This window comes from Glycine soja, chromosome 5 (assembly GCF_004193775.1).
Source record: "Glycine soja cultivar W05 chromosome 5, ASM419377v2, whole genome shotgun sequence".
Taxonomy (NCBI): domain Eukaryota; kingdom Viridiplantae; phylum Streptophyta; class Magnoliopsida; order Fabales; family Fabaceae; genus Glycine; species Glycine soja.
The window spans coordinates 41465602-41477914 of NC_041006.1; the positions used below are offsets into that span (position 1 = coordinate 41465602).

Sequence of the window (12313 nt, forward strand, 5' to 3'; positions counted from 1 at the left end):
ACGCATCAAACTATGAAAACTTTGAACTAGTCACGAAACACTTGCATATGAACAAGTCATCGTTGTATGTCTTCCCCACACCACAGGATAACTTCTGGCCCTCCTTTACCCAAACTAACTTACAAACAATACAGTCTCAGCCACTCCAAATAGAATTCAACACCAAAAAGCAGGCAAAATTATTAAAGGCGATGAGAGTAGTTGAGTAAACTTTGCAATACTAGAAATGCACTATTCGGAAAACAACTTTGTAGTGAATGTTCTTCATACAATGACATTTAACTAAAAATATTCTCTTCCAGAAATAATCTACAAACAATAATTGGATGGTTCCTAAACAAGTGACGGTTTGTTTTAATTTCTATTGCAAAGAAAAAATGATTGTTACACATTACCATAAAGTTTTGGAACTTTATTAATTAATCGTGTGTGAGACACTAGATCTAGATCCTTTGCGAACTGCTTGATCCAAAATTAAATTTCAGTCTTTGTGCATTTAATTATTCTTATCTAATTAAACTAAACTCCAAGCCAAAAAGTAAAAACTAATTTGTCACAGGGCTGCATGCACCGTCTATCAAACCAAACATTATTCCATGTTATCACTTTTGCATGACACAGACGCACAATCCTAATGAGGGATTGATCCACATTCCCTCCCGACCAACCGTTTTTCTGGACAATGACCTGTGTATTAAGGCTTTGTTATGATAGCCATCGAAGAGGACAGAGGTAGTTTAGACTTCAACGTTGGCTGTTGGAGGAAAAAGACAACCATAATTTGGACTGTTTTTCTTCTTATCTTGTTTCTTGTTTCCTTTTCTTAAACCTCAATTCACAGAACGATTACCGTACTTGATCATTGAGGACCAAAGGATTGAGCGTGGAACGCTAATAGTGCTAATGCCCATATGTACCCTTCTCCTATATATTCTGAATTTAGGGCTAGTCTTTTTAATTTATGTACAAATTTAAGCTTAAGATGTTGTATAAATTATCCAAACTTTTTATTGGGTTTGTATTTTTTATAAAGATGACAATTATTTTTCACTAGAGGCAGTCATACTTGAGTGAGATAGAATTATTGTAGGTGAAAAATTTCTTCATTCAAGTATTTACGGTAATTAATTATATATTTAAAATTTAAACTCTTGAGTGAGATCATTCTTTAAATTGGAATAATTTCACCTTAGACTTTGAGACCACTCTTAAAATTAATTACTTTTTATTCATTCTGAAAATCAATTGTTTAAATTTAATCAAACTAAATTTATTTAAATTTATAATCTCATTTTTACTTTTAAATATTATTATTCTTAAAAAAAATTAATATGATCTACTTATACTTTTTTATTTATACTAATTATATTTTTTTAATAATTTTACATATTGTTTCTCTTGAATGTTTTAATTTACATTTTAAAATATTATTTAAGTTAAAAATATTTGTTTACATGATTTTGTAAAATTGCTTGAGTTAGTGTAAAGAATTTTATACTATTGACTAATTCTAAATTATTATAGAAGTAATTTTAAAATAATTATTATAAAAATAAATAATCTTATTATATATATATATATATATATATATATATGACAGCTTCTAATTGGATGATGGTATAATTTTTTAAAATTATCAACATGCTCTAGTTAAATTTTAAAAATAAAATGGCTAAAAAAATTATGTTTGAAAATTTTCATATAAAAAACAAATTTATAATAAATTTAAATGTTAAATACTCAACTAAACATGAAGTCATAATTTTCCACTTTTAGTTTCACATAAATTCAGAAACAAAATTACGTTTGATAAAAACAAACCCAAACATGTGTTTTTCCTTGAAAACTCCATGTCTCCATTCATAAACTTCAAAGCTGAGTTAAAAAAACTCCACGAGGCATGTTCAAATACAGTAATAGTTTTTAGCTATATTCTTTCAAAATTCACATAACATTTTTTTCTTAAATTAAATTTAAATGGTTAGTTAAAACCTAAAAAAACACTGCATACGAATTATCCTTTGTTTGAAATATAAATTTAAACGTATTATCTGCTGCATTTGATTGAGAGTCGCACACGTTCTGAAAACTAGTTTATGGTAAGGATATTTTTGTCAAAGAAATTACAAAAGGTTGAGAAGGTGTACAGAGAAAAAGAAGCTAAGGGATATAATTACAGACCTTCTATGCCCTTTTTTAGGCTTGATCTTATATATTAAAAGTTTAGTTTGATTTGTTAGTCTATGTAAATGCCTACTACACTGTCGGGCCTATATTTAAATAGGCTAATCGGTTGATGATTCAAAACGAAAAACTTATAAATTATGAAAATTAAAATCACTCTTGCTAAAAGCATGGGACAAAGGCCTGTATAAAAAAAATGAGAGAAAGCCTTGTATAAAAAAAAATACATAGGTGAAAATAATATTATTATTATCTAATTAGAATTTAATGATTATGCACTCACATTATAAAATATTTTTACACTAATGTCTAAATATCATTTAAATAAATTTAAAATAATTATTTTAAAAATCAATAAATTTAACAATAATGAGTTATGATTAAATGAAGGTATAAACTTATTTTACACTACATAAAAACTAAACTCTTGTAATAATTATAGTTATAATATTTTTTATATAATCTTTGCACGATTTCATGCAGAACATTAATATTAAAAATAAAACACACTACTTTAAAAAAAAATAAGAACTCATTAAGTATATCTGATTTGTCATCGTAGTTACAAATTTTCCCTTAAACTACTTTTTTTATATAAATTCAATCATAATCTATCGCTATGTTATCAATAATCTCTTGCAGAGTTGCAGATAAAATTATTCGAAAAATTATATAACGTGGAAAACCATCATATGATTCACACTAAATTTACTAATTTACCATTGACATTATTTTGCAAATTAAGAATAACAGGAGAGTCATTTTTTTAAACACGTGATCAATGAGAGAAATTAGTAAATCTTACGAACATGTTGCTTCTAAGATCACTATTTTAATCAAAGCTGGCAAAGAATTTGCAAAACATGCGCTATTGATGATGAGATAATAACCTTTGGTAGCTAGAATACTAGAATGTTTAAAGATTGATAATTTTTTTTGAAGGATAAAGATTGATAATTTAAAAAGATGGATACAGTAGAAGTAATAGATTTTGATAAGATATGCTCGTATGTGATTTTACCACTAAAAACGTTAAACACAAATGAAATTGTATATGTATGCAAATTGTACAAAATCATTACTGGATTTTTGGGGCAATTGTACAAGTCCTTTTTCGCGTTGGACCATTGACAACATTGAACATTGACTATTTGTCGTTTTTGTAAAAGGGCTAATGATCATTTCACCACTCACCAGCCACTTAAACCTACTACTCATTGCTCCCACCTTCCCACATTATTCTCCTAAAAGGGTAAATTAACGAGTAGATTAAGTTGAAGGTCTTTATCGAGTTAATTGTGTGATTATACACTAGAGTTACTAATGATAACCTAATGGGTAGTTTATATTCTATTATTATATTTTTGCAATTTAATATTATCACACCTCTAAATTTGTTCTCCAACATTATGCAAATAATGAATAGATCTACTTCAAGGTCTTTATCCTTTTGTATGATTATACACTCGAGTTGTCAATAGCCATAGTAATGATTATACAGAGATGTGGAAGTTTTCAACGTTACAAGATTACGACAATTTAACATATTTATTATATATTAAAGGACTTTTTTTTTCTTATTTCTATCTAGGGAGAAAGGAAATAACAGATCTTCAAGTAAGTTGATTGTTGGAAACTTTGTTGATCACACACAAATATATTTAAAGATTATGTTATATTATTATAATAATTACATATGTCAAATTTTAAATAACTTATATTGTAAAAATGTAAGTTTAACAGTAAAAATTATTTATGTTTTAAATAATATAATGAGGTGTTAATTCATTAATTTTTAATGAGTTATAAAAAAAATTGGACTCAATGTGTGAGGTAGAAATAGAACACCAATTCTTTAACATGTGTATATTGGTATAATATTTACTTTGTACCATAATCACATGAATCAACTAATAACTTAACCAGAATTTCGAAGTTATGAGTATATGATTACGTTAAATGTATAAAAGATCGCTCACAATTATCTTACTCAATTCAGTTTGAAGATTTTTTTAAAATAAAATAAAAGCACTCACTCTTTAATTAAATAGATATATCTCAACTAATAAAAGTGTGTTGACTTAAAATAATTTAAGCTTTTAAAGTTTATGGCTGAGGTTGTTTAAATTTATTTGTTGAAATAAGTGTTTATTTTAATAAAAAATAAGCATCTTTCTAATTTTTAAAATATTTGTTTAAATTATTTTTTCTTAAAAATAGTTATTCATTTATTTATTTCAAGAAGTAAATTTTATCTATACTTATATAAAAAAATATTTATTTTAAAGTTATTTTGTTTAAGTTAAGCGAACTCACCCTGTATATATCTAAATATGTATTTATATTAAACTCTAAAACGAGGATGCCTGTAATAATCCTATTTAATTGGATTAAATTAAGAAAATAATTAATATTAATATATATATATATATATATATATATATATATATATATATATATATATAAAAACTAAATACATGTATGTTTATTTTAAACATTTTTTTAAAAAAATTATCCTAAACTCCTAATTTTTAGAAATAATAAACAAACCACGGCTATCATTTTTTTACATATCATATGCATTTTTTTTTATGAAAGACAAATCCTATTAAAATTAAATAAAATCAATATACACATTATAAAACTCTAATTTTAAGTATTTAATCCAATTATTTATCAAAATTAATAATTAAATTAAAACAACTCTAGAATTGAATCAATCCACATGTTTGCTAATAGAGCACAGGTGCAATTTTAGCGTTGAAAACCCTTAAAACTGAAAGAAAAACAAATAAAATTGTTCTCTTAACAGTAACATTTTTTGTGTAAAAAGAAATCCAAAAAACACGGAAATATAAGAAAGGACCCACATGTGAAGAGCTAATTGACCCACGTCAGTGATCCCTATAAACCCATCCTTCCATGAATTTATGAACAGCGGTTTTCCGTTCGAACGTTCACCGTTATTCTCTCTCTCTCTCTCCTCTTCTGAGTGGCGCTGCCAGCCATGCGTCTTTCTGTTACTCTTACTCTTTGAGACGTTCCAATTCTCTCCCTCACGGTTACACTTACACCCACCGCAGCAGCTAATAGAATAGAGCCGTTGTAATGGAGGAATAATGTCTCCAATGCCACCCACTTCACCTTCGTGCTAGTATTTCACTATTTTCTTCTTCATTACTCACTCTATATCATTTTGCATTGCTTGCTACTTTCATCTACCATACCCATTATTCCTTCCCAACGCATAACTAGTACAGTTAGATTTAAAGGGTCTTTTGTTTTGTTTCTTTTGCAGGACAAAGAGAACATTCTTTCACCAGATCTGCAAAGGAAAACAAGAATGCCTTAGATAGAGCCAAGTGAGTTTCAACTTTCCTTATCTTCCAATATATTTTGAATTTTCTCGATTCTGTCATCTCCTCCGAAAAGTTGCTGCGCGATAAAGAGCCAAAAGATGCACCATATCTGCTACAAGTTGAACAGACGCTACTTTTTTTTTATAAAAAAAATATAAAATTTAATATACTAGTATTATGTTCCTTTTTTTTTATAACTTAAAAAACACAGCCTGCGAGCTCATTCTTTTATGCACAAGTTTCTCAGTGTCCGCTTCTACTTTCTTAGACAATCTTCTAGGAATCAGATTTCCTTTTCCAGTTTCCACACTTTTTTTTTTTTTTACTATTTTCCATTCCCTTTTTTGGTTTTCCCCTTTGTCTCAAGAGGGAAACTGTGTCTTTTTTTGTTTAAACTAACAAACTTGTTTGTGGTGATTGATTCATTTCAGTCTATGCAGAATTAGTCTTGTGTTGCAGTGTGAAAAAAGGTAGAGCAGAAGAAACACCTCGTTCCTTGCTGCTGTTAGAAGTGGAAGGAAAAAATTCTGAAATGGAATTTCTACCCATTTTCTCTTTCATTTCCCTGTTGTTGTGTTTGGTTCTGTGGCAAGTAAGTGGTGAACCTGTTGAAGACAAGGAGGCTTTGCTTGACTTTGTGAGCAAGTTCCCTCCTTCAAGGCCTCTGAATTGGAATGAGAGTTCCCCCATGTGTGATTCTTGGACTGGAGTGACTTGCAATGTAGACAAGTCCAAAGTAATAGCAATTAGGTTGCCAGGGGTTGGATTTCATGGCACTATTCCGCCTGATACTATTAGCCGCCTCTCAGCACTGCAAACTTTGAGCCTCAGATCCAATGTCATAACTGGCCATTTCCCTTCTGATTTTTCCAATCTGAAGAACTTGTCTTTTCTCTATCTTCAGTTCAACAATATTTCTGGTCCTTTGCCTGATTTCTCAGCCTGGAAGAACCTCACTGTTGTCAATTTGTCCAATAACCATTTCAATGGCACCATCCCTTCCTCCCTTAACAACTTGACTCAGCTTGCTGGTTTGAACCTTGCAAACAACAGTCTTTCTGGAGAAATTCCCGACCTCAACCTGTCAAGATTGCAGGTGCTGAATTTGTCCAACAACAGCTTGCAGGGAAGTGTGCCTAATTCCCTGCTAAGGTTTCCTGAGTCTGCATTCATTGGGAATAACATTTCCTTTGGAAGTTTTCCCACGGTTTCTCCAGAGCCTCAACCGGCTCATGAGCCATCTTTCAAGTCCAGGAAGCGTGGAAGGCTCAGCGAAGCTGCGCTGCTGGGAGTTATTATTGCTGCTGGTGTTTTAGGCCTCGTGTGTTTTGTTTCTTTGGTGTTTGTGTGCTGCTCAAGAAGAGTTGACGAGGATGAGGAAACCTTCAGTGGGAAGTTGCACAAGGGAGAAATGTCTCCTGAGAAAGCAGTTTCAAGGAACCAGGATGCTAACAATAAACTGGTTTTCTTTGAGGGGTGTAATTATGCCTATGATTTGGAGGATTTGTTGAGGGCTTCTGCTGAGGTGCTGGGAAAGGGAACGTTTGGAACTGCCTATAAGGCAATACTTGAGGATGCAACCATGGTTGTTGTGAAGAGGTTGAAGGAGGTAGCCGCTGGAAAGAAGGATTTTGAGCAGCACATGGAGATTGTAGGAAGTCTTAAGCATGAGAATGTGGTTGAGCTCAAGGCATATTATTATTCCAAAGATGAGAAACTCATGGTATATGATTACCACAGTCAGGGGAGCATCTCTTCCATGTTGCATGGTATGTACCATTGTTTTAGCTCATTGTAATTTGTCTTCCAATTCACATATGTTCTTACATGTAATAATGTTCCTAAATCAAATATAATCAATTTTACCATTTTAGATGAACAATATTCGTCATAAAAACGGGTCTGTTGATTATTCAAATAGCTTCATGTACATGTTCACTTCTATGACTTAGTTGTAGTCACTGACAAACATGCCCAACTGTTAAAATAGGAAGGCTTTCTTAGACTTATTTTGACAAAACTTCATTGGCCTTATTCATATAGATTTGACTCATTTAAAATAAAGTTTGTAAACTGAGAAAGTAAGGTATTTCCATTGTTTTGAATTAAAGTATATCGTGAAAACGGGTCTGTTGATTATTCAAATAGCTTCATGTACATGTTCACTTCTCTGGCTTAGTTGTAGTCTCTTTCATGCATACCTAACTGTTAAAATACGAGGCCTTTTAATACTTATTTGATAACACTTCACTGGCCTTCCTCTTATAGATTTGACTCATTTATAATAAAGATTGTAAAGTGAGAAAGTAAGGTATTTCCATTGTTTTGAATTAAAGTATATCGTAAAGTTAACTCGTTTCAAATCACCAGTGAATACATCGTTACTTTTTTTTTTTTTAACTTTAGACATCTCTTTACTTCAGAGGAGCCTCACTCAGGAGGAAAGTAAATATGTTGATACTTCTGTGCCTTTTCAATATTTGAGTGCTTGTATAACTTTAATGCCCCCATAGTTAAAAACATCTTGCAATTTCTCACTCTTAGTGTACCTTACACACAATATTTTCTGTTTTGCAAAAGAAGTCAAGATTCAAACTATGTAAATAAATAATTTGTCTTGAAAATGCTATTTTAGTACATTACACGACTACATTTATACACTGTCCTTGCGTGTAAAAGCCATTCTGCTTTCTGCAAATTTCAGGCAAAAGAGGAGAGGATAGGGTGCCTTTAGATTGGGATACTCGACTGAAAATAGCCTTAGGTGCTGCAAGAGGCATTGCTCGTATTCATGTTGAGAATGGTGGCAAGCTTGTACATGGCAACATCAAATCCTCAAACATCTTCCTCAACACCAAACAGTATGGCTGCGTGTCTGACCTTGGCCTGGCAACCATATCAAGCTCACTTGCCTTACCAATATCACGAGCAGCCGGTTACCGTGCACCAGAAGTTACAGACACCAGAAAGGCAGCACAGCCCTCAGATGTTTACAGCTTTGGTGTGGTGTTGCTAGAGCTTCTGACTGGGAAATCCCCTATCCACACAACTGGTGGTGATGAGATTATCCACCTTGTGAGGTGGGTTCATTCAGTTGTGCGCGAGGAGTGGACAGCTGAAGTGTTTGACTTAGAGCTGATGAGATATCCTAACATAGAAGAAGAGATGGTGGAAATGTTACAGATAGCCATGTCATGTGTGGTTAGGATGCCCGATCAGAGGCCTAAGATGTCTGAAGTAGTGAAGATGATAGAAAATGTGAGGCAGATTGATGCAGATACTCACTCATCATCTGGGAACCAAGTATCAACGTGACAATGGTAACTCTCCTTCCACTCCCTCCTACTTCCCCTTGGGAAGTGAATGAAAGAAAGATGTTAACCTTTGTTTGTGATTTGAGGTATCTTGTCAATGTTTAACTCCCAAGTTCTGAACAAGAGCGTGGTTATTATTACTATCATTATATTTTTTCTCATATTTAAGTTGCTTGAGTTGGTTAAATATTACTAACTAGTGGGTTAGTATTTGATTTGACCCTGCGCAAAAGGAAGCTCCATGCGCTGGTACAGCAATCAAGTGGTTATAATGTGAAGCATTTCTTTTGTGTGTGAACTGTGAAGCTGTCTTTACCGAGAAGGTGCACCTGTTGTTTTTCCCTTGCAAGAGTGGTCTAACAACTATTACCTCTTGTCTCTTTATTATATTAGAATTTTTTTTGAGAAATTTGCTTGCTTCCTCTCCAAATTGTCTATTGTATTAATCGACTATATTTTTTTTTATCAAAATACTTTTAACTATTTTACTTTTTTTTGTGGTCTACGAATCATATGTATTGTACATTAATAAGACAAATTTTCTCTCTCCTATGAGGAAAATTTTGACTAGTTAGATCAGTTGCCTTACATTAAAAGAACAATTTTCTTCTCTTATAAAAATTGAAGATGACTAGATATAAAATAAAATTGCATAACCGTTCAAAAAAAAATGGAGACATTAATTAATTAATTAACTAGGTAGAAAGGTGAGATAATAAGTTTTCATAATTTTAAAAGTAATATTGAAAAAATAATATAAATTAGCAAATTTAATATCATTAAATAAATCAAACAACTTTCTTAGTATTAATCATAAAGAAAATTTGCTAAAAGAATCTGGAACAATGGTTCAGCCCCAATTTCATAAGATAGCAAAAACAAAGTGTGAAGTCAATACAAAAATATGTGTTGGCATTTTAATATTTCTGTTATTCTTCACTTTTACCTTTTAAACATACTCTTATTTAAGTCAATTTTAAATAAAACTAGAATTATTTAGTTAACTTTCTTTGTATAACATATATAAAATTAAAAGATAACAAATATTTTTTTATTTATTTAAAATAAAAAGCCTATAATTATGATATATGATATCAAATGCAAAAATTGTTAGGACGGAAATGTTCAACCCAATATTACGCATTTGCAGAAATTGCAACCGATAAGATGTACTCGTCAATTATCAAGCAAAGTTAGTCATATAGGACTAATTTCATTTTGGGCAGTTACTTAATGTACGTCATTTATTGTTTGATGTACCCCATAACCTAAAATAATAAACCAGAATGGACTATTATGTTCCTTTGGTAGTGTTTTACTCCACTGCCACCAGAGATGGCACTGTTGTGATGCAGCCAGTGGAAGGGAGACACACGATGTCGAAGAGCATGGTCATCGTGAAATAGAAACAGAGATCAAATTCGAATAACCATAATTCTAAATTGAGTAATCCATAATACATTCATTGATGTATTATAAATTACTCAATCCAAGACTATATGTGGGTGGTGTGGCATGGAGGCTTGTAGGTCACAATGATGCACGTGGTGGTGGGGTGGTGGATTTGGTGTGGTATGATGTTTGGGTGCTGCACCAAATGGTGATGAAGGGGATGAAGGTGGAGGTTTGGGGGAGAAGCAGCTAGGGTTTACTTGAGAGAGGAAGGGTAGGAAGGAAATATTAGGAATTTTGGGGGTACACCAAGAAAAACAATAGGGTGTATTAACTAATTGTGTTCATTTTGTTAGATAGAGAACTGGGTATAGAAAATACTGCAAAGATGAGCATTAGGCTCTTGATGATGACTGGAAATAGTTTAGTCTCCCTTGTTACTACTATTCTACCCTTTTGATTACACTCTCCTTTGCACACACCCGTACTTCCCAGTCCCAGCTGATCCTCAAATCAAGAAAAACCACCAAGCCTGCACATCCACATGAGTTTGCTTTCGGAAAACCACACCCTTCTCCTAAAATCATCATTCCCTTCACATTTAACTTTCCATTGTGGCCACAAAAAGCAAAGTTGGTGCAAGAAACGAGATTGGTTTTTTCCTGAACGCCAAATACAACTAAAATCACAACACTGATCCTTTTATTTGCGAATTGCAATCGCAGAAAGGAAAAGGGGATCCTGTCTCCTTCATTTGTTCCCTTTTTGAAGAAGTTACCCCTCAAATTTGTATCGCTACTTCAATTTCTCCTTTCAAATTGAATTATGATCTCAAATTTCAATTTACTTGACATAGAAAGCTTTGATTTTTTTTCTTGACCTTTTTGTAATTTTTTCAATTTGGCGCAAAAAGGTGAGAAATTTGTGTGCCTTAGATTGTTTTCATGGTTCTGGAGGGAACTGTGCTTCTCATATTGCATTTGGGAGTCCCTTGTCAGAAACAAATGGTTCTTATTCTCTTCCTTAAATTTCCCTTCTTCTTCCACTCATTACTTAAAAAAATGTATTCTATGCAAAATTGGCATCATGATGAATCTTCCAAGACTAAAGTCTCTCCACGATCGACCAAGCCTCACCATACCCTTAGTCACCATTTGTTGCATCCAGGGTGGAGAAGCCTTCTTTCATCTCCGAAGAGAAGTGTTTTTATGGGATATTCCTGAAAAATAAAATTAAAAGGAAAGTCTATTAGCAATTAGGTGGACTGCAAATAACAATAGCTAAAAAAGTATTCTAATGTCACATAAGCTTGGGCTCGGGTTGTTCGGTCAAATAGAATCTCAGGCTTCACAAATTAGCGAAATCAGTACATGTGGGCCATATTACGTTATTTGTAGTCCAAAATTTAGAAGCAGTGTTGGATTACTTTTGTTTGTTTTCCATGAGCTCCAACAAATTTATGGCAATAACCATTAGTTCTACCAAAATCACTTTTAATTTATCCAATCATAAATTGTGTTACTTTAAACTTTTTTAATCAACATTAACTTCGTAAATAAAAAATGTTCCATATCAAGTTTGTAAATTTTCAATCAAATATACGTGCAAACTGAAAGACAATTTAGGAAGGTTCCATTAAAAGTTCGAAATTAGTACTGTGTGGACTGTAGTAATTCCTTTCCAACTTCTTTTTTTTTGGTATCATACTTGCAGTAGGGGAAATTCCTACTCTCATAAAAATAATGAAAAAGGAGGAAGGTAAAGATCGTATTAATTACACGTGCAGCTAACTTTGGATAAGCAGATCTAGTCAGCTAGATCACATTTTCAATTTTCCATTTATTACTCTGGTCCAAAGGATCTAGCATCAAGGTCCATGTTAACAAAAAATTCTAACTTATTGAAGAGTCATTGCAAAGGTGTTTAAATGTTTCCACCAGCTTTTATAAATTAGCCTATAAAAGATGTCGATGCCATCCCCTTGCCGATTAGATTTTTGGAGTAGATAAAAGAGGAAAATATAGTATTTTTTATGGCCGTGTATAACAATCAGATAGACTCTAA

The 12313-nt window shown here is 32.1% G+C and overlaps 1 protein-coding gene across 2 annotated transcripts; it reads left to right on the forward strand.

Annotated features, from left to right (window-relative positions):
• The first annotated feature begins 5102 nt into the window (after nt 1-5102).
• On the forward strand, nt 5103-9350 carry LOC114413433 (probable inactive receptor kinase At4g23740). 2 transcript variants are annotated; one of them, XM_028377849.1, is made up of 4 exons: nt 5103-5338; nt 5483-5546; nt 5975-7312; nt 8248-9350. In XM_028377849.1, the coding sequence occupies exons 3-4, from the start codon at nt 6076-6078 to the stop codon at nt 8856-8858; spliced, it is 1848 nt and encodes a 615-aa protein (XP_028233650.1). In that variant the 5' UTR covers nt 5103-5338; nt 5483-5546; nt 5975-6075; the 3' UTR covers nt 8859-9350. The 2 variants fall into 2 exon arrangements, with proteins under 2 accessions (XP_028233650.1, XP_028233651.1); XM_028377850.1 differs by having other exon boundaries at nt 5984-7312.
• Nucleotides 9351-12313: the final 2963 nt, after the last annotated feature.